Source organism: Octodon degus, unplaced genomic scaffold (assembly GCF_000260255.1).
Source record: "Octodon degus isolate 3935 unplaced genomic scaffold, OctDeg1.0 scaffold00002, whole genome shotgun sequence".
Taxonomy (NCBI): Eukaryota; Metazoa; Chordata; class Mammalia; order Rodentia; family Octodontidae; genus Octodon; species Octodon degus.
In genome coordinates this window covers 19,692,223-19,717,382 of record NW_004524578.1, presented here as the reverse complement: position 1 = coordinate 19,717,382, position 25,160 = coordinate 19,692,223, and the positions used below count along the sequence as shown (strand labels likewise).

At 51.8% G+C, this 25,160-nt stretch overlaps 2 protein-coding genes across 7 annotated transcripts; both read left to right on the top strand.

Annotated features, from left to right (window-relative positions):
• Window positions 1-396: 396 nt before the first annotated feature.
• On the top strand, window positions 397-13,398 carry Unc45a (unc-45 myosin chaperone A). 3 transcript variants are annotated; one of them, XM_023710530.1, is made up of 20 exons: window positions 397-501; window positions 712-873; window positions 1,065-1,101; window positions 1,390-1,565; window positions 4,120-4,212; window positions 4,671-4,838; window positions 5,861-6,029; window positions 6,361-6,531; window positions 7,473-7,644; window positions 8,503-8,803; window positions 9,410-9,504; window positions 9,732-9,873; window positions 10,050-10,190; window positions 10,356-10,483; window positions 10,573-10,639; window positions 11,009-11,122; window positions 11,345-11,460; window positions 12,282-12,399; window positions 12,516-12,671; window positions 12,786-13,398. In XM_023710530.1, the coding sequence occupies exons 1-20, from the start codon at window positions 496-498 to the stop codon at window positions 13,041-13,043; spliced, it is 2,790 nt and encodes a 929-aa protein (XP_023566298.1). In that variant the 5' UTR covers window positions 397-495; the 3' UTR covers window positions 13,044-13,398. The 3 variants fall into 3 exon arrangements, with proteins under 3 accessions (XP_023566298.1, XP_004623364.1, XP_023566306.1); XM_004623307.2 differs by having other exon boundaries at window positions 428-546; XM_023710538.1 differs by lacking the exon at window positions 397-501 and having other exon boundaries at window positions 1,249-1,565.
• Window positions 13,399-13,892: 494 nt separating this feature from the next.
• On the top strand, window positions 13,893-20,375 carry Rccd1 (RCC1 domain containing 1). 4 transcript variants are annotated; one of them, XM_023710520.1, is made up of 8 exons: window positions 13,893-14,413; window positions 15,092-15,321; window positions 15,424-15,677; window positions 15,883-15,991; window positions 17,225-17,323; window positions 17,624-17,788; window positions 18,987-19,016; window positions 19,624-20,375. In XM_023710520.1, the coding sequence occupies exons 2-8, from the start codon at window positions 15,156-15,158 to the stop codon at window positions 19,773-19,775; spliced, it is 975 nt and encodes a 324-aa protein (XP_023566288.1). In that variant the 5' UTR covers window positions 13,893-14,413; window positions 15,092-15,155; the 3' UTR covers window positions 19,776-20,375. The 4 variants fall into 4 exon arrangements, with proteins under 4 accessions (XP_023566288.1, XP_023566282.1, XP_023566266.1 ...); XM_023710514.1 differs by having other exon boundaries at window positions 15,424-15,782; XM_023710498.1 differs by having other exon boundaries at window positions 15,424-15,805; window positions 15,883-16,004.
• Window positions 20,376-25,160: the final 4,785 nt, after the last annotated feature.

Sequence of the window (25,160 nt, the reverse complement as noted above, 5' to 3'; positions counted from 1 at the left end):
ACCCCGAAAACCAAGTACTCCCGTGTACTACACACATGATAGTGGGCGGCTCAGGGTAACCGTGAGCTCCTATATTTGTTTGTGATGCAAGTCTGAATTTGCTCAGGACTGAGATCCTGCGCTTCTGCGTGATCCTGACGCTCTCCCTCCCCGTGCCCACAGGGGCCCAGGCTCGCTCTTAGCGCTGAGCCTCTACAGTCTGCTGCTGGTGGCCCTGGTGACCGCTGACTTCGTGCACTTCTATCGCAGTCGCAGGCGGGGCAGAGGCTGTAGCAGCCGCACGCCCGGCCCTTCGTCCTCCACCGCGCGCCCCCTGAAGGTCCCGGGGGGAATACACTAGGCGCATCCCGGCCTGCACCGTGCCTGCTGGCCCGGCCCTCCCGCCCTTGGCCCCACCCCCTGGCCCCGCCTCTGACGCAGAAGGGGCGGGGCGTCGGTGTGCGCGTCCCAGGCCGCAGACGCTGAACGAGTGCTGGCTGGTGTTCCGGCGCCAAGATGACTGTGAGTGATCCCCGGACCCCCGAGCCCCGGCCCGCCGTCCCCGGGGTGCGTACTCAGCCACCTGTTCGTTACCCCTGCGTATTTGCTTGCCCATTCCTATGCTTCCCTAGGCCCTGTCCCTTGCCTTCCGTGGGACTCGCCCCCTCCTCTCCTCGCAGCTCCCCTGAGGCCCCGTCCCCCAACCCCGACATTCTCGCCTCTCCCCCACAGGCCATCTCGGCGGAGCAGCTGCGCAAGGAGGGCAACGAGCTGTTCAAATGCGGAGACTACGAGGGCGCCCTGACCGCCTACACCCAGGCCCTGGATCTGGGTGCCACGCCCCAGGACCAGGCCGTCCTGCACCGGAACCGGGCCGCCTGCTACCTCAAGCTGGTGAGGGACAGGGACCACCGGCCTCCTGCCTACCCGGCCTCACTTTTCTTGGTCACTCACGGTTGTCGGTGTCTCTGGGCCTCAGGGCGGCGTGGCATCATCAATGGGGTGACTGAAGGACAGATCCTGCTGCTGGTTAGTGCCTAGGAAGGGAGATGACTTGCCTTAGGCTCCTAATCTTGCTCTTACAGGAAGAGTATGAGAAAGCAGAAACGGAAGCATCTAAAGGTAGGGGAATGGGCCCTGGTGTGGAGCCATGGACAGGGCTTCTGTGCTGGGCAGGGGCGCAGGGACCACAGCTCCATCTCTGCCTTGGCCCTGAAACACGCCTGCCTTCTTTCTTTCCCATTTTCTCGGGCATTTCCTTTTCTGCAGCTATTCTCACCTTTTGAGGCTGGAGTACAGAGCCCCACTTTCGTCTCCCCACTTTCCTCGGGCCCTCGAGATCTTTCCCTACTGCTCTTGCCTGGATACGGTGGCTTCTTGGGTGTTGACAGAGCTCCTGTTTGTGCTCAGCCATTGACAAGGACGGTGGCGATGTTAAAGCCCTTTACCGGCGAAGTCAAGCCTTAGAGAAGCTGGGCCGCCTGGACCAGGCTGTCCTTGACCTACAGCGATGTGTAAGCCTCGAGCCCAAGAACAAAGTTTTCCAGGAGGCGCTGCGCAGCATTGGGGGGCAGATTCAGGAGAAGGTATGTAGGATAGGGGAGAGCTCTGGGTACTGACCTGTGGGAAAGGGATCTGGTTGCAGCTGTAGGAGCATCTCTAGGGAGAGTGGCAACTGTGGCTGTTGAGTGGAGGATGATGCTCAACTTCGCCAGTGGATAGGGAATGCAAATTAAAACAATCATGTGGCACTTTTTTGGTGCTCTGTTTCCTAAAGTTTGTACACTTTATGAGGACATGCAGACACCAGGAGTGAAGCTGGAGAGACAGGGTCGGTTATGACTGCAGAGGGCTGGTAAATTAGTACAGCTTCTCTGGAGAGTATGTTTCCATGTCTATTGCAGTGTTTATACACCTGTTTATTTGCTGGGGATTATCCCAAGGCTTCACTTAGGCAAGTGCTCTACCACTGAGCTATAGCCCCAACCCCTTTATTAAAATTTTGACTGAACATATCCTATGACCTAGTGTGTTTACTTCTTACTCTGTAGGAACCCTTATTCATGTGCGTGTGTAGGCGTGTGTGTATTTATCTCAGCCTGTATGTAGTAAGGAAAACTTGGAACATGTCTACATGGGAGTAATAGGGGAACAGCTAAGAAGACTGGGTGATGTTCTTATTACAGACATCTAGATTGTAGGGTTTTTTTGTTTTTTGTTTTGTGTGTGTGTGTGTGTGTGTGTGTGTAACTGGGGATTGAACTCAGGCCCTTGTGCTTGCCAAGGCAGCGTTTATTCCACTGAGCCATCTCCCCAGCCCCCTAGATTGTAGTTGATGGGAAGAAGGTCTTCATGAGTGAAAGAAATGCAAGATACACAATAACACATAAGTAGGATGTTATTTATGGTGAAAAGATCTCCAAATGCATACCCAAAACAATACTGTTTTTTTGTGAGTATGCTTGGGTAAATATATATAAATAGAAATGAAAAATACTTAATAACGTATACATCAAAATGATAATTTCGTGACCGTTGGGGAAAGGAATGAGATTGAGCTTCCTTTCCAAAGGAGGCTGATTTGTCTGTAACTATATTTTTAAATTAAGAAGTATTATTGTGTGTGTGTGTGTGTGTGTGTATATATATATATATATATATATATATATATATATATATTTTTTTTTTATTTTTATTTTTTTCTATTTTTTAGGGAAGGGTCCTCAGGGTGTTCAGGGCCTCACTACTAGATTGGACTCATAGTAATCCACCTGTTTACAGCCTCCTAAGAGCTGGGATTACAGGCACGCACCACCACTCCCAGTCTCAAGAAGTATTGTTGTATATGTCCTGTTTTTGCCTTTTTATGTGAGATCTATATATGTATATATAAATCATTTAAAAAGGCACTAGAGATTGAAACCAGAGTCTTGACATTAAGCTAGGCTGATCCTCAGCACTTTTTTTTTTGAGATGAAATGTCACTAAATTTCTCACATTAGGCTTGAACTTGCAGTGTTTCTCCCTTAGCCTCCCAGAGTACTGCAATTACAGACATGCCTGGCTGCTTTTTTGTTGTTGTTTTTTATTTTGAGACAGGGTCTTGCTAAGTTCTCCAGGCTCAAACCTGTGATTATCTGCCTCAGCCTCCCAAATAGTAGGGGTTACCATTTTGTGCTGCTGTACCTTCCTACCATAGTAGATGTGTTTTGAAATTGAGTTATAAAAATGAATTGAAAAACCATCATAAACTATAACCAAGCTTGAATTAACCAAATAGTTTGGCCAATGATAGTTAAAATGCTGTTACAGTGGAAACCACTATTAACTGACCAGTTTATTGAAAGGTTGAGACTTGGGTAAGCAAATAGCTTTCCTCTCAGCACCAACTCCTGAGCAGCAGCAGCTGCCTAGGGCACTGTGTTGAGAAGGATTAGGAAATAGATTTTCTGAGGTTAACCAGGGGCCATGTTGTGATCGGTTAGTCATGCCTGCCACAGATACAAAAGGGGGAGAGGGAGTGGTACATTCTGGATTTATGCTCTTGTCTGTGTTCAGGACCTTGGCAGGGTAGGGTATTAGGTTTAGGATGATTTTGCCCATGCAGATTATTTTTTTAAACTGTCAAGAGAATTGTGGCTGGGAGTGGTGGTCCACATCTATAATCCCAGTACTTGGGAGGCTGAGACAACAGAATCACAAGTTCAAGGGCAGCCTTGGCTACATACAAATTCAAGACCATCCATAACTACATAGTGAGACCTTGTCTCAAAAAAACCAAAAAAGGAAAAAATCCAAAGAGGAACCCAAGGGAATGTCTGCAAGACATAAATGCCAAGCTGAGTGCTGCGGCGGCACACACGTAGATGTTCCTGTGTGGAAGACAGGAACTGCTTGCAGAAGCAGCGCTGTCCTGGTTACCAAGCCGGAAGTAGGTCAGAGGAAAATGGCCTCAGGAAGTTAGGAGAGGCTCCCAGCAAGTCTCTTCCTGTTCCTGCCCGGCGTGGCATGGTGCTGGGACTGATCCCAGTTGTCCTCCCTGCTGCCCAGAGATGGGAGCCAGGCCTCAGGAACAAGCAGGGACACACGGTCTCTGGCCAGGAATGGTAACTTCTTTTGCATCTTGCTGGTTCGTTGTAGGTACGATACATGTCCTCAACAGATGCCAAGGTAGAGCAGATGTTCCAGATCCTGCTGGACCCAGAAGAGAAAGGCACTGAGAAGAAGCAGAAGGTATATCCCTGGTCTGGGCCAGCGGGCTGAGCCCCCGCCACAGCTATCATCCTAGGCCTCGTTCACCAGTGTGGCCCTCAGATGCTTACAAACCTGAGTCACGTAACCTACGTGCACGTCCAAGGGTTTAGAGCCCAATTGTGAACCAGGGAAGGGGACCCATTCACAGTGCTCCTGGCCAGGGGCTGTGCCAGAGCTGGATGTACTGAGGTGACTGGGCACAGCCCTGCCCTTCAGCCTCTGCCAGGGACTCAGTTCACAAGCACTCATTTCCTGTTGTTGTCAACCCCAAAAGCAAGTTCTTTCACCTCTGTAAGCAGCTGAAGTTTTTTTGGATTTATGGCCACTGTCACTCAGCTGCTACGTGGGAGCCATGGTGTCCAGAGCTCAGGGCTTACGCTTGCTGTGTCCCGTTCTGGGTGCAGTGTCGTGGTCACGGTGCACTTCCTCTGATACAGGCTTCTCAGAATCTGGTGGTGCTGGCGCGGGAGGATGCTGGAGCTGAGAAGATCTTCCGGAACAATGGGGTTCAGCTCCTGCAGCGCCTGCTGGACACAAGAGAGACAGACCTCATGCTGGCAGCCTTGCGCACACTGGTCGGCATTTGCTCTGATCACCAGTCCCGGGTAGGTGGGGAAGAGATCTGTCTGTCCTTCCACCCACCTGCCTATCCATCCATCTGTGCTTCCATTCCTCTTATCCCAGAAAGAACTTAAGGCAGAGGATAGAAGACAGGAAAGGAAAACCAACACCAGAAAGAGCACTGTAAGGACAGGATAGGGCCAGGAAGGGCAAAAGCAGCCTCCAGCACCCAGGGCCCTGCTTTCCTGTAGCCAGCTTCCCAACATGGGCTCGCTGCCTTGCTTGGGGTTCCCATGGTGAAGCTCAGAACAGCATCTGTCCTGGCTCTGCATCTAGGTCTGACTGGCTTCTTAGCTAATGATGTGGTCACAGGTCCCCCATGACATCTTTACCATTGAGATAGTGACCTGATTCTTAGCACAGACTGTGGTCTCTAGCAAGAACAGTCCTGTTCCTGGGCCACTGTGGTAAAATCCCTGTCCCCAGCTCTCACCTCAGTGGCTTAATGCAGAGAACAGGAACTTGACTCTTGGATACTTTGGAGACACCTACAGTTCCTGCTTAGGAGTGTAGTAGGAAGTACTCAGTGCAGCGTGCTTAGGCCAAGTGCAGGCGGTATTTCTGGGCCAAGCCATTTACTTTGTATTACCTTTGGCCTAGTCCTTCTGGGTTCTCCAGCTTAGAAATGAGGTGGGGGCCTTGCAGGCCCCTCCTTTGCATGTCTATACCCCCAGGTGGGGTCAGACCCCAGGTCTGGAACTGGATGAGAAACTAGATGTCCTTGGATCTGGCAGTTAGGAGCCTGTGTCTCCTTCGGGAGATGTGAGCCGCAGTAGTGCTCCTCAGCCCAAGCAGTCCCTGTCTTCTGGTGCTGGACTGTTCTTCAGAAAGCCTTTGCAACAAAGCCATCCTGTCGTGACCCCATTAGACAGTGACATGTACTTTTCCCTGGGTGCTGGTCCTTCCTGCCAGCTGTTGTCTCACCTTGGGCTACCCACTCCAGCTCTGAGATAGCAATCTCTGCCCTGCTCTGCACCATGCTGAGACTGTCTGCTTCTCTCCCCAGACAGTGGCAACCCTGAGTGTGCTGGGAACTCGGCGTGTGGTGTCCATCCTGGGTGTGGAAGACCACACTGTGTCCCTGGCTGCCTGCCACCTGCTACAGGTGATGTTTGATGCCCTGAAGGAAGGTGTCAAGAAGGGCTTCCGAGGCAAGGAGGGCGCCATCATCGTGGGTGAGTGGAGGCCAGGCTGGGACTGTGTGGAGGTTTCTGTTGCAGAAGGGACAGGACTGAACCAGCCAGGCCATTTCTTTTGGGACCAGACTTGTGGCTGCACATTGTCCACATTTTACTTGAGTCTAAGCAGTCGAGATGCCTATGGGGGAGGCCGGAGCTCAGCCCAGAGCCCAGCATGCAGGAACCCCTTCTCTGTCACCCTAGCTTGGTGGGGGTCAAGGGTCACAGGCTGGTTACTGTGGAGCCCAAAAAATGTCCCTTTTGTTGGGCAGGGCTACTGAGCTTGAACCCAGGGCCTCACTGACCATGCATGTGCTCTTGTTGCCAGAGCCCGGCCGGGAGCTGAAGGTCCTCATCAGTAATCTCCTGGAGCTGCTGACTGAGGTGGGCATCTCTGGCCAGGGCCGAGACAATGCCCTGACCCTCCTGATCAAAATGGTGCCCCGGAAGTCGCCTAAGGACCCCGACAACAGCCTCACTCTCTGGGTCATTGATCAAGGCAGGTGATACAGTTTACAGAAGCTGGCTCGGGTAGCTAAGGCCTGCATGTCCCTAGGAGGGGTAAGAAAAGAGAACACAGTGGCCTGTTCTTTCTTTTGTTTTGTTTGAGATAGGGTTTCACTATGTAGTCCAGACTGAACTCTGTTGCTGAGGGTGGCCTCAAACTTATGGCGATCCTTCTGCTCCAGCCCCCCAAGTGTTGGGATTACAGCCATGTGCCACCTAGCCTGGTAGTTTAGTTTTTGAGATAGCACTTAGTTTTATAGCCCAGGCTGGTCTGGAACTCATGGTCATCCTGCCAGTCTCTGTCCAGGGATCACAGGTTTCTACCACCATGCACAGCTAAAGTCTTAATAGTGAGCATGTATTTTATACTCAAAAAAAGAACACATTTTATTTATTTTTTAAATAAAATTTTATTTTATTTGTGTGTGTGTGTGTGTGTGTGTGTGTGGCCAGCTCAGCCCACCAGGGGGCAGGGCTAGCTGGCATGTGGTGCTGGGGGATTGAACCACAGTCCCTGTGCTTTGCTAAGCTTGTTCTAAATAGGTGCTTTAGACCACTGAGCCATCACACATTTTAATATATCAATGCATACTTCTCTTTTGCCCCAAAAGATAAATAAGCAAAGCCTTTGAATACATCTACCAAGCATCTTTGGTCATCCTGGTGTGCCTCCAGGACCTGGTACCCTGTCCTCCTTAAGGTTACAGAGCAGGAGTGGCAAAGTTCAGAGCACTGTGCAGGATGAGGCCGGCGCACAGAGCTCCCGAGGGTAGCAAATGGGCCAGCCAGGTCCCCGTGTGCTTTGCTGCCATGTCTGACCTCTGCAGTCTCCTGTCTGAGAGGGGTCCTACTTCTCTGTGTCTTTTTCAAAGCCACCTCCCTTTTCCTGCAGGCATAGCATTAATGACTTGTCTAAGTGGATACCTTTTTCAGGTCTGAAAAAGATCCTGCAGGTGGGCGGCTCCCTGCAGGATCCTGCTGGGGAACTCGCAGTGACAGCAAACAGCCGAATGAGCGCCTCCATTCTGCTCAGCAAGCTCTTCGATGACCTGAAGTGTGATGCCGAGCGCGAAAATTTCCATCGACTCTGTGAGAGCTACATCAAGTAAGGCCACCGCTCGTCCCATTACCAGGGTCGGGTAGTGGAGTGTGGACTCTTGGACAGGGATGAAGGGCTTATCCCAGGAGAGAAGCTTGGGGAGTGCCAGTAGGGGCTGGACAGAATCTAAGGCCACTTTTTGTTTCATTTTTCTGAGATGGGGTCTTACTGTGCTGCTGGGCTGGCCGTGGGCCCCTGCCTCACACCTCTGAGTGGTGGCAAGTACAGTTATTTGCATTGTACCTGGCCCACACCTTGTTCCAAAGTAACCAGGGCAGGAAGGTTCACTCAGATTGATTTCCAGTAATGTGTCCAATACATCCAGCACAGATTGTGTTTACAGAGTGCTCACTATCTGTCCCAACCAAGGTGGACACATGACAGTCCTCAGCCAAAAGGAGCTGTCAGGGGAGACTGAGGATGTATTATGGGACAGACAGCAGGATCTCAGACTGCACCAAGTTCAGGAGAGGGGGTCAGCAGCCAGGGAGGCATGTTTGGAAGTGGAAAGAAAACTGCTGCCAGGTGTATTGGTGGTATGCACCTGTAATCCTAGACTCTAGAAGGCTGAAGCAGGAGGATTGCAAGCTGGAATCCTGCTAGGCAGCATAGTGAGACCCTGGCTCAAAACAGAAAGGCATGTAACTTGGCACGAAGCCCTTGATTCTACCCAAGACTGCAAAAAGAAACAAAATTGTGATTGTTATGGTATAAATGTCACAGTCTTTCCCATGGCAGTTTTTGTTGTTGTTGTTTTGTTTTTTGTTTTTTCTATTTCTGCCTTGGATAGTAGAGGGGAAGAGAGGGAAGGCAAGTCCCTTTATGTATGCTTTGCTGTGAGCGCCATCACCTTGTATCCCTCAGGAGCTGGTTTGAAGGCCAAGGGCTGGCTGGGAAGCTGCGGGCTATCCAGACTGTGTCCTGCCTCCTGCAGGGCCCGTGTGACGCTGGCAACCGGGCCCTGGAGCTGAGTGGGGTCATGGAGAGCGTGATTGCCCTGTGTGCCTCCGAGCAGGAGGAGGAGCAGCTGGTAGCCGTGGAGGCGCTGATCCATGCGGCTGGCAAGGCCAAGCGGGCCTCGTTCATCACCGCCAATGGTGTCTCGCTGCTGAAGGACCTGTACAAGCGTAGTGAGAAGGACAGCATCCGGATCCGGGCACTGGTGGTATGATGCTGGGGTGGGCTTTGGGGCTCTGGGAGAATCTGTGGTGGCAGAGCTCTGTCTGGGCGAGAGGCCTGGACCTGCTTCCTCTTACCACAGGGCTTCTGGGTAAGTCAGGGAGGTGAGTCACATAGAGAAAGGACACTGGGCCTCTTGTCCTTAGGAGCTGATGGTCTGGGGACAGTTGAGCCCTCCATGAAACTGCTGTTGACCCATTGAAGTTTGTCCACCTCCGGCAGAGACCTGGATTTCTATGTCCCATGAGGGCTTGACTTCCTAAAACCCCGTCTTTTCTCTAGAAGTGTTTTTTGGCTCTGCTTGCAAAGAACTCTTTCATAGGCATAGGAAGGGCCAGCAGTTCTCAGTGAGGACTGGGAAGGGGTGGGACCCAGGATGCTGCAGTCACCAGTGTCATTCCCTGACACGCTGTGTCATGTGGCCATCCAGGAGGTGATTATGTTGTCCAGTGCTGTGGGGTGGCCTGGTGGGGTGTGCTGATCAGTGTGGGTGACCTCCAGAGGGCCATGGGGGAGGCCCAGGCCAGGGCTGAGGAGCCCAGCTCTGGCCTGCATCCTAGGAGCTAGGCCACTGGTCTTGTCCACTCCCCAGGGACTCTGCAAGCTCGGCTCTGCTGGCGGGACTGACTTTAGCATGAAGCAGTTTGCTGAAGGCTCCACTCTCAAACTGGCCAAGCAGTGTCGGAAGTGAGTTGTATGGCAAAGCAGTGGCTCCACACCTGCCTGATTGCCTTTGTGAGCAGGGCTTTTAGAGCCCTTCCCACTGCCCCCACCCCAGGAAGACTGTTGGAATCCTGGCACGTGACCTGCTTTCATCATGTTGAGGGGTGCTCAGGCCTTGGGGTCCCCATTTTGTGCTTATTTGCGTCATACTCCCTAGGTCTGACATTGTCCCCTGCCCTGCGTGTCCCCAGGTGGCTCTGCAATGAGCAAATCGATGCAGGCACACGGCGCTGGGCTGTGGAGGGCCTGGCTTACCTCACCTTTGATGCCGACGTGAAAGAAGAGTTTGTGGGGGACGGGGCTGCTCTAAAGGCACTCTTCCAGCTCAGCAAGGTAGCTCTTGGGTTCCTGCTGTCACTGTAGGGACTGTGTCCCAGGAAGAAGGGCAGCTGTACTCTGTGGGGGCGGGTACCAACAGTGTCAGGAAGGGTAACCTCTCTGAAAGGGCTGGGGATACCGACTGGGGCTCTCTGAGTCCAGGGGTCTGGAATGCTTCTGTCTCCTGGCAGTCTGAGGAGAGGTCTGTGCTCTTTGCGGTGGCCTCAGCCCTGGTCAACTGCACCAACAGCTACGACTATGAGGAGCCTGACCCCAAGATGGTGGAGCTGGCCAAGTATGCCAAACAGCATGTGCCTGAGCAGCACCCCAAGGTGAGGGCTGCTGGAAGGCAGGTCTCCCCATTCTTGAGACCTTTGGCCCAGGGAATCTGGCTGGAAGTGGGCCATTTCCCTTTTATGAACATCAATGTCCTCGGTGGGGAGGGTCCCCTCTCCCAGTTCAGTGGACAAGGCCCCCTGAGCTGCCTCCCTTATTAGGACAAACCTAGCTTCATACGGGCACGAGTGAAGAAGCTGCTGGCGGCTGGTGTGGTGTCAGCCATGACGTGCATGGTGAAGACTGAGAGCCCTGTGCTGACCAACTCCTGCCGAGAGCTGCTCTCCAGGTAAGCTGCTGGGGGACGCTGCACCCCAGCTCCTGCCAGGCAGGCCCCATGCTGTGGGCCACCACTGGCTGCCTGCTCTATCCCTGCAGGGTCTTCCTGGCCCTGGTAGAAGAGGTGGAGGACCGAGGTGTGGTGGTAGCTCAGGGTGGGGGCAAGGTAAGTGACACTGGCCTCCTATCTGGGACCTGGGACCCACTGGTTGCTGTGCCAGAGGTTGGGCTTAGCAGGACACAGAAAGACATTAGTGTGAATAGCAGAGCCATCACCCCAAGAAGAGGGCCAGTGTGGCTCCCCAGGGTCCTCCTCACTGCCTCTAGGTCCGAGCCCCCTTCTCAGTGGCTTTTTTCCTCTGGCCCGGCACTTGGCCCAGTCCAGGTCTGGCCACATCTGGGTGTTACAGCAAGTGCTAGGGCAGGGTGAGGAGACCCAAGGAGTGTTGTCAGCCTGGACAAGAGGGAAGGCTAAGGGACAGCCAGAGCTCAGGGTCCTGTGTCCATCCTGGTGCTGAAGGGCTTATTCCTTTAGGCACTGATCCCACTGGCCCTGGAAGGCACCGATGTGGGGCAGACCAAGGCCGCCCAGGCCCTCGCCAAGCTCACTATCACCTCCAATCCAGAGATGACCTTTCCTGGTGAGCGGGTGCGTGCCACCTTGCCCTGAACCTGTCCTCTCTGCCCTCTCCCTGGGCCCTGATGGCTGCTGGCCGGGCCTCCCTTGGGACCAACAGCAAGCAGTGGCTTGCTCAGCCTGGGTAGAGAAGGGTAGCCTCAGAGAACAGTTCTGAGGTGGACTCCTGCCTGTGTGGTGGTTGGGTTGTGGGGGCAGTGGCAAATGGCTCTGACAGTGGCGTTTGGATCAAAGATCTATGAGGTGGTCCGGCCCCTCGTCTCTCTGCTGCACCTTGACTGCTCAGGACTTCAGAACTTCGAGGCGCTCATGGCCCTAACAAATCTGGCTGGGATCAGCGAGAGGCTCCGGTGAGGCCTTGACCAAGCACTAGAATTGGGATCATCCCTCATAGTGTTTATAGCTGAAAAATGCTCCCTAGTTATTGGTGCGTGTATGTGTATGCTTGTGTGTGTTTCTGTGAACTGAGAAGTCCTTTTTAAATTTTGTATTATGAAAGAGTCTAAGTCACTGAGTTACCTAGGATGGCATAACTTGTGGTCCTCCTGCCTCAGCCTCTCAAGAGTACTGGGATTACAGGTGTGTGCCATCAGGCCCAGCTAGTCTTTGGCTTCTCTGGGCCTCACAGTGACTCCTGCATCATGCACATGAGTCCAGGAGACACCACCTCAGTTCAAACCCTGGGTTCACTAGGCACCAATGCATGACCTCAAACAAATTACTTCTCTGCCTCAGTTTCTCCCTCTGTGGTTGATTATATGTGGCTCATGGAGTAGTGGTAAGGACAATGAAATGAGAAAATGCACGTACAGGTGTTCCGTGTACAAGTAAGTGCCTGGCCCCAGGTGGTGGGCTCAGCCAGGATTTGGGCACGTGGCTCACCACCGGCTTCTTTTTCCTCCTGCAAACTATTAGGGTAATCACCCCTGTGCCTTCACAGCAGGATTGGGAGGATTAAGTAAGACACTGCATGGCCTGGTCAGGGCGAACACTTACATCTTCCTGCCACCATTCCTGCCCCCATTTCCTGGTTGCAAGCATTGTGCACAAATCTGGTCAGGAGATGAGTGGTACAGCTCCTGCCTGGTGCAGGAGGACCTCGGGCATTGCCAAGGGGCTATGGGGACAGGAGCTCTGACGGTGCTGACCTAGGTCCACCTCTGTTTTGCAGACAGAAGATTCTGAAGGAGAAGGCTGTGCCCATGATCGAGGGCTACATGTTTGAGGAGCACGAGATGCTCCGGCGGGCGGCCACGGAATGCATGTGTAACCTGGCCATGAGTAAGGAGGTGCGGCCGACCGGGAGCTTGTGATGGGCAGTGGTGCACAGGGCTCTGTGCTCAGCGCTGGCTTCATGTGCAGCTAATACTGTCCTTCCCCCCTACTCCCCGGCACTGGGCCACAGGTACAGGACCTCTTTGAAGTCCAGGACAGTGACCGGCTAAAGCTGCTGGTGCTATACAGTGGAGAGGACGACGAGCTGCTACGGCGGGCAGCTGCTGGGGGCTTGGCCATGCTCACCTCCGCGCGGCCCTCACTATGCAGCCGCATCCCCCAAGTGGTCAGTGCCTGGGTGCCCTGAACTTCTGCTCCAGGGAGAACATATCCTAGGGAGTGGTTGGGTTCACCAGCATTGAACCTGGTGCTGTTGGTCACACCCACCTCTTCCTTACAGACCACGCACTGGCTGGAGATTGTGCAGGCCCTGCTTCTGAGCCCCAACCAGGAGCTGCAGCACCGGGGTGCCGTGGTGGTGTTGAACATGGTGGAGGCCTCAAGGGAGGTTGCCAGCACCCTAATGGAGAGCGAGGTGCTGGAGATCCTGTCAGTGCTGGCAAAGGGCGAGGCTGGCCCCGTCGCCAGGGCTGCCGCTGCCTGCCTGGCAAAAGCGGTAGAATACGGGCTTATCCAGCCCAGCCAGAGTGGAGAGTGAGGGGCTGTTCGCCCCGCGGCTCAGGGACATACTCGCAGTGGCAGCACTGAGAACAGAGCAGCTCTGACTAAGCACAACTTTGCTGAGCACAGTGCCACTCCCCCCACCCTCACAGCTGGCTCTGATGTCTCCTGATCCAATTTAAGGTCCACATTCAGCCACACCGCCGTGCTCTACCAGCACTGCCTCCAGGCTCACCCACTTGGACGGCGCAGGAGGTGGGGAAGGTGCTGCCCTGCCCCACCTGTGGATTCTGGGCCTCAGGAAGTACACTCCACTGCCTCAGCTCCTGTGAGCATCTGTCACAAGGCCTGCTGGAGGCCTGCCTGCTCTAATAAAGTGTGTGGGACTCAGACATGTCGTGCCCAATCACTGGGCAGAGAAGGCTGTGGGTTGTGGAGGGAGGGACAGGCGATGCGCAGGGGATGGATCAGAGGCAACCTCTAAAGAGGGTTCCACGGGATTTCCTGCCCTAGAGCCACTGACTTGATTCTGACCAGGTGGTGAGCCCAAGAAGCTAACCAACAAACTGCATTTTTGTGGAAATAGTTTCAGGGTACATTCTCTGAAATGCTGGGCCCACAGTACGCTTCTTTATAAAGTTCTTGGTGCCCTCTTGTCAGACAGTGCTCAGAATTTGGGGTGGTGCCCTGGGCATTCGTGGATAAAGGGCTTTATTCGCTCCAAGAGTCACCTGGAGGAAAAGTGAGCGCCTGCCAATAGCGAGCCATTTCCCGAACCGGAAGCGCTGGACAAAATTTATTGGCCCTGCAGATGTAAGTGACGGAGTTCGAGCCAATCGGTACAAGAGGGAGGTACCGCCTACAGCCACTTCCTGTTCGCGTGGGAAGTGCTAGGCGGCGGAAAAGCTGGAGTGGCTGTGTCTGCAGATCAGGGGCATCTGCCCACCAGCAGTTTAGCTCGAATGTTTGTAGTTATCCTCAGTGGTTCTAATCGGAGCTTCGTGGCCCGGCGGAAATTTGTTCCCTTTATTTCACCGACTGGCTTGCCAACTAGCTGCAAGGGCATCAGGCCGGAACCATAGTGCTGGGTACTAAGAGGCGGAGGGAGGTGAGCGCTAATCTCCAGACACCGCCCTCTCGAGCGATTGGCCGGAGGGAGGCTGCTGCAGCCAATGGTCGCTTCGCTAGGACTGCTGCCTTTCAAATTTGTTCTGGCGCTGAGTACCCTGGGCTCCGGGTGCCACTCTGCGCTCCGTGAGGACGTTTCCAGAAGGTGGTCTGCGCAGGTAACCTGCGGTGACTGAGATCAAGGTCACCGCTCCGTGAGTTGGAAGTGGACGTGGACGTGGACTGGGCTGCGTGCTTCAGAGCTGTGGTCGCAGGAGAAACCAAGATCTGAATTTAGAGGTCTGAAAATGTCCTAAATTTCTAATCAAGCCGGATCTGACCCCCATCCCCACCGCCGGTGCGTTGCTGCAAACTGCAGACGATCGGTTCTGGCCCGCGTTAAGTGTGAGCTCCTTGGGGCCGGACAGCATACACTAGCCGAGTGAGGGCTCAGTGAGGGCTTGTTGCACAACTAAGTGACCTCATGAGGTCCAGTGGAAATTGTGATTAAAACAGTAAGATGTACAATGCCAGTTTTTGTCAGTTCTAAGTACTGGGCTTCCTGAGCCAACAGTGCCAGGGCTGGAGCCTTTATTTCCATATTTTAGGAACAGTTCTTTGAGTAGGGTTCAACAGCACCCTTCCCATCCCCCTTTGTAAAACAGAAGAAACTGAATTGGGCACAGGTGAATCGAGTTGGGCGCTTGAGGCCGCAGGACCTAGACTCAAGGCTGTTTCCCTCTGTCCTGGCTCTGACTGGTCAGGTTATTTGCTCTGGCGTCTGCAGTAAGAGGGGCCCTGTTGTAACCACGATGGAGTGGAGTAAAATCAGGGTTAGGAGTCTCAGATCCTGGTCTGAGGCCCGATGGGAACACAGCCAGTGGCACCCTGACAGTTCAGAACCCTGTAAAGCTGAGGCTGGCAGTCCTGTGTGCACGGCCTGCCCTGGGTGTGTGAAGCTATCTCTGACTTTTGCAGATACAGCAGCTGCAATCCTGGGCAAATCTGCAAGTCTCCTGGGGTCAGGCTCCGGACCCCAGGCATGGCGGAGGAGCGGCTGGGGTCCTGGTTTGGCTTCGGATTCTGCGGCTTTGGGCAGGAGCCAGGATCAGGGTGCAGGCACCAGGTGCTCAGCCCTGAGCCTCTGCAGGCGGGTGGGGACATCCGCCATGTGAGCGCCAGCTGGAGCTACACAACCCTGGTGACCCGTGAGTGCCCACCCGCCCCTGCTCTGTCCCCGCACACCTGTCACATGCCTCTTCCAGCCCAACACACCTCACTCCGGATTCCATTCCACTCTCTCCCTGCAGGCGGAGGCCGCGTGGAGCTGTCGGGTTCCACAAGCGGCTCCGCTGGCGGCTGCAGGGACGCGTGGGCCTCCGAGGGGCTCCTCGTGCTGCTGCGTGACAGCCCAGGATCGCAAACAGAGCTGCAGGCCTGGGCACCCAGCTCGGCGCTGTGTGGGGAGCCGCTCTGGGCCCAGGATCCAGAGGCGGATGGAGCTGAGCTGGGCGCAGAGGCCCAGATGGTGATGTTGCCCCTGCTGCCGGGCGCCCGCGCTTACGTGAGTCCGCGGCCGCCCTACCGCCGCAGCCTGGCCCCGGAGCTGCGTGCGCGTCAGCTGGAGCTGGGTGCGGAGCACGTGCTGTTGCTGGACGCAGCCGGCCAGGTCTTCTCCTGGGGTGGGGGCAGGTGAGGCTGCTGGGGTGCAGAGAGGTCAAGGAGGGGACCTTCCCCTGAACCCTGCTGACTGGAGCTTCCTTGCTCAGACATGGACAGCTGGGCCATGGGACACTGGAGGCAGAACTGGAGCCAAGGCTGCTGGAGGCACTGCAGGGCCTGCCCATGGCCCAGGTGGCAGCGGGGGGCTGGCACTCGGTGTGTGTGAGCGGTGAGTGACCTAGGCCTTCTCCAGATCGCTGGCCATCTCCAGGCCAACACCCCTTTTCCTTCCAACAAACCCCAGAGCAGTGGTCCTATGCTTTAGGTGCCCTTCCTGCCTTGGCCACCACACTTTGTCCTGAACTGTGATCGTTGTCTTTTCCTTTTACTGATCGTGAGTGCTATTACCTGTCAGCAGTGAGGGCTGCCTCTACCCAAGGAGTAAGGAATTTGAAGGGTGGGCCACCTGAGAGGGAGAAGATGGCTTCAGGGCGGAGGGGACACAGGGACACCTGCAGGGAGGATGGCAGTGGCCAGCATGGGAGGAGGTGCAAGGAGGGCATCAGAGGTAGGCTGCTTCTGAGCTTGGGCCCTCATAGAGAGGGTGGGGCTGGGCACAGTCTCAGGGTCCAACACAGCCATTATTTAGCTCTCCTAGGGCTTTAGCCACCACCGCCTCCTCTCCCTGGCTGTGCCCCTCTCTCATGCCTTGGGCCTGGGAGGGCACCTGAGTGGGAGAATGCTGGGCAGGGCAGCAGGTGGAATGCAGAGGGGTGGAAACCGCCCAGCCCATGGGAAGAGTCACACGTGAGGTCCAGGAGTTTTAGGCCTCGAGCTTGGAGCAGAAGTTGAAGGCCACAATCTATGCTTCTGGGTTCCAGATCCTCACTGGTGTGTGACCTCAGGCTGGTTCTTACCTTCTGTGCCTCTGCTCTCTTGAGTAAAGCGAGGCTACTGTATAAGATGGTCACACTGTAAAAGAGCTCCCTGCAGGGCTGTGGTGAGAATTGATTGATTGCACAGTATTTGAAAAGCACATAAAACATCAGCCCAGGTGGAGCCCTTTGTACAATGAGCTACCATAGCTGGACCCTCCCATGTGGGGTTTCAGAGGCCTGGGGGGACAAAGGGCAGAGGCACAGGCTGCCCTATGAGGTTCACAGGGGACGTTGGGGAAGTTCCACTGACAGGTGGTGTGGTTTAGTAACATAAGACTGAAAATGGAAGAGGCAGGCTGGCCAGCAAGGGAGTTTGCTTAACAAAGGGTGACCAGAGGTGTGGAGGGCAGGGAACCTGACACACAGCAGGGGGTCTGAGGGGTGGGCACCTTTGTCTGGCAGGCTGCAGGCCATATAGGTCCCCCAGAAATTGATGACAGGAGGCTTAGGGCAGCGTGGAGGGATGGAGGAGGGCTCAGCCTGCTTCCTGGATACCCTTGATGCCTTTCAGAGACCAGGGACCTTTATATCTGGGGCTGGAATGAATCAGGGCAGCTGGCCTTGCCCACAAGGAGCCTGGCAGAAGACAAGAGGACAGTCACAGGGGAAGGTGAGGGTCAGCCCCACCCGGGCTGCTGCTATCATTCCTGACTCCCACCTTCAGGAGGGGCATGTGACATCCTTGTCACCTGGGATTCAGAGCCCCTTTCAGCTGGAGCATTGGCAAAGCTGATGCCAGTGCTGGTTGGCGCCACTAAGCTTCAAGGCTGCCACCTCTTTCTTCCCATTGTTAGAGCTGGGAGCAGCAGCGAGGGCTGGGGAATAAGGTGCTGCTCAGGGGTGTTGCAGTGAGGAGTATGATGGGGTCTGGCTCAGTGTTACACACCCTCAAAACCATTCCCCTCTACAGGCCTGAACCAAGATGGCTCTGAAGTAGAGAGAGCGGCCAGGGCTGAGGGTGGAGCCTCTGCCCCCTTCATAGCTGTCCAGCCCTTCCCTGCGCTGCTGGACCTTCCCCTGGGTTCGGAGGCAGTTGGGGCCAGCTGTGGATCCAGGCACACAGCTGTGGTGACACGTGAGTAGGGACAGGCGGGCTGGTTCAGGATGGAGCAAGGTAGCACTCTTGCTGGGGGATGCAAAAAATGGTGGCAATTTCAAAACAAAAAAAAAATTTTTTTTTCTTGTGCTGGGGACTACCCCACAGCTTTGAACATGCTAACTGAGGTACACCCCCAGCCTATAATCCCAACACTCTAGGAGGATCTGTTTGAGTCCAACCTGGACAATTTAGCCAGACCTCGTCTCAAAGTAAAAAAATAAAGTTGGGCATGGTGGCACATGCCTGTAATCCCAGCACTTGGGAGGCTGAGGCAGGAGGATCACTGAGAGTTTGAGGCCAGCCTGGGCTCCATAGTGACTTCAAGGCCTGAACTACATAGTGGGACTACTTCAAGATATATCTATATCTATATATAGATATAGATAATAGGCTGGGGATATAGCTCGTTGGTACAGTGTCTGCCTGGCATGGGCAAGGTCCTGAGTTTGATTTCTGGTTAAGAAAAAATAGAAAAAAAAAAAAAAATACAAGGGATAGGGCCTGGGCTGGTGAGATGGCTCAGTGGTCTAAAGCACCTACTTAGAACAAGCTTAACAAAGCAGAGGGACCACGGTTCAATCCCCCAGCACCACATGCCAGACAGCCCCGCCCCCTGGTGGGCTGAGCTGGCCACACACACACACACACACACACACACACACACACATAAATAAATATTAAAAAAAAAAAAAAAAAAAAAGGGATAGGGCCTTAGCTCAGTGCCACAACCCTAGGTTCAGTCCTCAGGACTTTCAAACCCCACAGACGTGCCTGTGTTGAGGCATCTTTACTACATGCTGCGGAGGCGTCTCGCTCATCAGGTCTAGCCTCGCTGCCCCTGTAGTTTAACAGTGGCTCCCAGCCGGTCAGGCCCAGAAGGCTGCCCCTGCTGGGGAAACTGATGTTCTTCATCTGCTCATCAGGGCTCCAGGCGGGGCTCAAACAGCTTCCATGCTGGCACAGCTCAGCATCTGTGAGATGCAGGCCCATAGGTGACAGATGGGACAGCTTGTCTGTCAGCTTCTCCCTTACCACAGCACCAGTGCTTGGACGCTCAAAGAGGAGGCTGCTCTTCACCAAGCCCATGTCTCGGGGTTGGAACCTGCGAGCTATGGCTTGAACTGGCCAGGCCAAGAACAGTAGTGACTGTTTTGCTGTTCTTTTTTGGTTGCAGGAACAGGAGAGCTCTACACCTGGGGCTGGGGTAAGTACAAGTACTTTTTGAGACAAGTTCTTGCTATATTCAAGCTGGCCTTGAGCTCTCAGCAATCCTCCTGTCTCAGCCTCATGAGTGCTGAGATTACAGGTGTGCACCACCATTTCCAGCTAAAAGATTGCTTTATGTGACCCTTAAGCCAAGGAAAGGAAAGACTTGGGAGGACAGGATGGGTGGCAAAAAGCTACAAGCTACAGGAAATGGGGGCTTTGGCTGAACATGGGGAGGAATTGGATTGAAATGCTATGTATCTGCCCTAGGGAGAATAGATCTAGGCATACTCAGAAAGTCCAAGATCAGATGATGGAGAAATAGGAGATGACATCAGTACTGCCCACTCTACCTTTCTGATGGAGCATTTAGCCGGCAGTGTCATTCTGGCTCTGGGTAGAGAAAAGATAGAGCCTGAGGCCTGACATGGTGCGCGGTGCAGGTAGCCCCAAAGCCTGGAGGAAGCTCTTCCTGCTTCCGCCCCTGGGCTTGCCTGGCGCTGGAGCCTTCTAGCACTGGCTCCTGAATTTTCAGAGCAGCAGGAGAGCAGAGGACAGGATTGCTTCTGAGAGACAAGACACCAAAAGGGCTCATTTGGCTTTAGGTAAATATGGACAGCTTGGCCACCAGGACAGCACCAGCTTGGACCGGCCCTGCCGTGTGGAATACTTTGTAGAGAAACAACTCCAAGTCAAAACTGTTACCTGTGGGCCCTGGAACACGTATGTGTATGCTGTGGAGAACAGGAACGGCTAATGTATGGTTACATGTCTGTTTCAAGTTATAAAAACAGAAAAGTACATACAACAACTTTACAGTGTATTGAAAATGACAAGGCTAACACTTGTCATTTACCTGCTCTAGTAAGAGAAACCCAAGGTCGTGCCTGCCCCTGCTTATTGCAGCCTGGCCTTTCTCCACCACTATACAGTGGGAAACTGAGAGCGCTGTCCCCAGGCTGGGCCTCAGGGGATGTCACCCAGATGATTGTGATATATGGCAGACTGGGGACCGCTAGAGGTCATTTATTGCCATTTATGTCCTTGTTTAATTCAGAACTTTACCACCTTAGATGCATCCTTATACAATAAATCCCCAATTTATGAACAGGTTCTATTCTGGGAGAATGTTCATAAGTCAGATTTAATTCTGAGTCTGACAAAGTGAGTATTATACAGTGCACCTATGAAAGTTCGCAACTCAAATGTTTATAAATTGGGGACTTTCTGTGTAATAGTTTGTCTGCTTCTGAACATCAGGTAATCATTGTGAATGTTACTTTTTCAATATAATATCAAATGATAATTTTAATATAGTATTAAATAATAAAAGGTCTTGCTACGCAGCTCAGACTCATGATCCTCCTGTCTCAGCCTCCCCAGCAGTGGGATTACAGGCAAGTGCCACCACACCCAGTATTGAGGTCGGTACAGCATGTGCTACCAGGGATCGAACTCGGGTCCTTGCATTTGCCAGGCAGGCACTTAGACCACCAAGCTATCTCCCCAGCCTGTATATGTTATTTTGTTTTGGATACAGGGCCTTGCTGTGTAGCCCAGGCTAGACTTGAACTCGTGGCCTGGGATTAGACATGTGCCAGCACACCTGACCTTCATTTTGAATTTATTTATTTATTTATTTATTTATTTTGTGTGTGGCCAGCTCAGCCCACCAGGGGGCGGGGCTGGCTGGCATGTGGTGCTGGGGGATTGAACCAAGGTCCATGTGTTTTGCTAAGCTTGTTCTAAGTAGGTGCTTTAGACCACTGAGCCACCTCACCAGCCCCTGACCTTCATTTTGTGTATGTTCTTCTCTAACATTTCCGTGTGTGATCCATGTGTTATATTCTGAAGGCCATCCATTTGTACTCAATAAGGTGTTCCATTGTGTGAAAAAAGTCCTAAACTCTGTATTTTCATTGATGATTCTTTTTCTTTTCATTGATGGTTCTTTTGTTGTCTCTGCTAGTCCTTCGATGGGCACTCTTGGGCATACGTACATGGGTTCTGCAGACATTCACAATAGAGACAGCTTTAACTTTACTACATGCCATTCAAACCAGCATCAGTGTGGGGTTTGCTGTGGTTCCAGTTGTTGTTGTTTTAAGAACTGTATTAACAGGTGCTTGCAGTTTGTTGACTTTTTTGAAAAAAATCAAGTTGTAAACTTTTATTACAAATTAAGCCAGGCAAGGGGCCGGGGAGATGGCTCAGTAGAATAAGCGCTTGCCTGGCAAGCACAAGGGCCTGAGTTCAATCCCCGGTTCCGCAAAACAAACAAAAAACATAAATAAAGTTCTTAAAAATCTCGACTAGATATGAAACAATTTAAAAACCTTTAAAGGTGTATTGAGAAAAACCAGGCTTTTTTAAAAAAACACGTTTGTCATTACCAAAAAGAGACGTCTTTAGGTAAAAATAATAACCCCACGCTGCATAGATAATGCAGATAGTTCTAGTTATCTGGTCAACGGGCAAAAAGCAAGCACTGAAGGTCTTCAGTTCCAATCTTTCGTTCATTTTTTTATAGACTTTTTGATCATAGACTTTTTATTTATTTGTGTGTGTGTGTGTGTGTGTGTGTGTGTGTGTGTGTGTGGCCAGCTCAGCCCACCAGGAGGCAGGGCTGGCTGGCATGTGGTGCTGGGGGATTGAACCGCGGTCCCTGTGCTTTGTTAAGCTTGTTCTAAGTAGGTGCTTTAGACCACTGAGCCATCTTACCAGCCCTCGTTCATTTCTTATTGCTGAATTTCCTATTAGTTTCTTTCTTTCTGGATGACTAAACCGGATTATGGTAGAGATGTTAAACTGGCGTTTACTCAGCCCCACCGCGGACGAATTCTCGGCTGGTGGATCAGCTGCTTTTGTCTCTTTGCTATCTTGTGGTTTAGGGTTTTCTGGGCGTCTGCGTTGGTAATTGAGGTTGCGATGGTACCGACGTTGAGGTGGCTGCTGACCTTGGGGCTCATCTCCTTGATTTTCCTTATCTTCTCCATTGCCATCCTCTCTAGGCTGTCTTTGGCGAGGAGGGCCCCTGCGGAATCGCGGTCTATGACCTCAATCCATATTCTTTTTTTTTTTTTGGTGGAACCAGGGATTGAACTCAGGCCCTTGTGCTTCTGGCAAGCGCATATTCCACTGAGCCATCTCCCCAGCCCTCGATCCATATTCTGGATCCCTTGTCTACCTTGTTCTCCTGCACCCTGGCTGTCAGCACCCTCCATCACTTCTCGCACAGGAGGGTTGGAATACCGTGGTGGACGCCCATCGGGTCTCTGTATGTAGTAAGGGTGGGAACCTTCGCCCGCGGTAGGGCCGGCATGGCTGGGCCTGGCCTTCGGGCGCGCTCTCGGATCCCTCATTCTTTTCTCCACTCTCACTATTCTGGTAATTGCGTGGAGGACCCCTACGATGTGGATAGCTAATGGTTACGGTCTGCTGCGTATTTACTGCCTTGAACTGGAACTCCACCAGGGCCTGTAACATTTGCTGCCTCTGCACCCTTTTCTCCTTCAACCAAACTCCACAGTCTCTCCATCTCCTACAGTGCGAAGGTACTTCCTGGGGTTATTCTTCTGTATGGGTGCTGCCAGTGGTGCGCGGCTCAGTGTCAGCAGCGCGCGGACGGGGGGCGGGCCGGTCTCGGCCTCGCTGCTCATGGTTGCGGTGATGGTGACTGGGGCCGGCTGCGCGGCGGTGGGGCTGCTCAGGGCTCTCTTGGGTCTGCTCTCCGCTCCTGTTACCAATCGAACTTGCGGTTCCAATTTTAGATAGATGCACAACAGCTTTAATTTGCAATTCCCCAAGCCTGGAGGGCTTTTCATTTGTTTACTGTTGGTTGGGAGTTTTTCTGTGGTCAAGTATCTGTTCAAGTCTTCTAACCCCACTAAAATTTTTTGTATTATTTTGTGATTTGTATTCTTAAAAGAATTTGGTGATACTTTTGGCTTTATGTCTGTGGAAGCTGTTTCAGCCAGAAGGGTCTGTACTTTAGTGAAAGGGCCTACTATAATGGGCCACCTCTTTTTGTGTCTATCAGACTATAGGCCCAATCAGACTATTTTAGCTATAAATCTTGTGATAGGTGTTATCTATTTGTAGAGAGGGATTTGTGCTTAGCTCTGTAGATTCTTTGGGACACTATCACATCCTTTTGTGACAGATTTTGTAAATATTTTTCCTGCTTTGTCAGCTGTCCTTTGACTTTGATAGTTGGTTTCCCTTCCCTTGCAAATGTTTTTGTGTCCAAACTTACTGGTCTTTGTTTCATGTGCCTTTTTTGAGAGTTTCACTCTGCAGTTCAGGCTGGCCTTGAACTCGAGAGGATGCTCTGGCCTGAGCCTCCTGAGTGCTAGGATCAAAGTAAACATCTGTGCCCCCACTGCCAGCCCTGTGATTTTTGAGTCAAAGAAAACCTTTCTCATACCACTTCATAGAGGAACTCAACCTTCAGTTGTATTTTCTTGTGCCATTTATCTTATTTTATACTTAAATCCTTGACTTATGTGTGTATTCATGCATATAATATTACGAATGTAGGGGGCCGGGGAGATAGAATAAGTGCTTGCCTGGCAAGCACAAGGGCCTGAGTTCAATCCCCAGTTCTGCAAAAAAAAAAAAGTGCCTTATTGATTTTTTGCGATGACTGACCAGCACCCTGGGGGTCTGAAACGCCATGGCTGTTAGGGTCTGGATCTAAAATGTCACCTAAAGGCTCCGTTTGGAGATGGGGCTTTGGCAAAGTGATCAGATCACAAGGACCCTAACTTTGTCAGAAGATTGATGTATCCATGAGCTCACAGCTCAATGGGCTGCTCACTCGGGGCATTGCCTTTGAATTCTTTCCTGGGTGCCAGAGAAGTGAGCTATTCTCTGCCACTCTCTGCTGTGTTTCCAACAGAGGCCTGGAATCAATGGACTGGCCAACCACAGATTAAAACATCTGAAACCGTAAGCCAGAGTACACCTTTATTATAAACTAATGTCCTCTTTTAGTTGAATCTACTTCTGAGCCTTTCTTCATTAGTCTGTACCACACTGCATTAATCACAGAACTTCATGGTAGGTTTTGTTCTGATAGAGGTTGTAGCTCTGTTAGCCCATTTGCTTGTCCTGAATTTTGCCCTGGAGTGCACTGAGATGGAGATTGAGATTGAGACTGGTGTGGTGGTGCACACCTGTAATCCCAGCACCTGGGAGGCTGAAAACAGGAGGATCACTATGAGTCCAATCTGTTTGGTGAGACCCTGTAGAATCTACTAAATATATTTTAAAAAAGCCAAGACCCTGAGACAGGGTCTTGTTATATAGTTCAGGCTGCCCTTGAACTTGCAGTGATCTTCCTGCTTCAGCCTTCCAAGTGCTAGGGATTATAGACCTATACCACCAGGTCTGTATTTCTTTTTTTATTTCTTTTCATTAATTTTATTGAGAAACAGCAATGAGATAGTTTCAAAACCGGTTAATAGGACATTTTCAATAATTAATACTTTGCATATTGTTGTCTTCCTAGTGGTTGTTCATAGTACAAGATACAGACATATCTTGTCTAAACACTATTAGTAAAAATCTCATTGAAGAGACAGTAGCTGTATATCTATCCTATTTCGTATATATTTTTATTGTATATACAAATTAAAAATTGTCCTTAATTTATCCCTTTTGTTTAGTTTTCTCAGAGATGGGTATTCCATGCCATTTAAATACTGTGGGTGTGTGAACTCAGCAAAATATTACAATATACTCCAGTAGTCTATAATAGTAGTGGGTTATCCATCAGACTGGCAATGTGAGAAATTGTTGACTTAAGCCCTTCACAGCTCAGCTTAAGAATATGGTTTTACTTTTCATACCTCCTTATACTTTTCTTTTTTTTGTTGTTTTTTCCATAATTTTACTGAGAAACAAATAGCAATGAGATAGTTTCAAATCAAATTGGTAGGACAGTTTCATTCTTCTTCGTGGTTAATTGCTATACAAGATGGGGACAAGATATCCTGTTTACAAACACCATTAGAACAAATCTCTCTATTAAGAGACTGTAACTATGTATCTATCCTAACCACTTTGAATACACAGATACAAAATGGACATTCATCTGTATCCCCTTTTTTTGTTAAGTTCCGTTATTTGAATATTATAG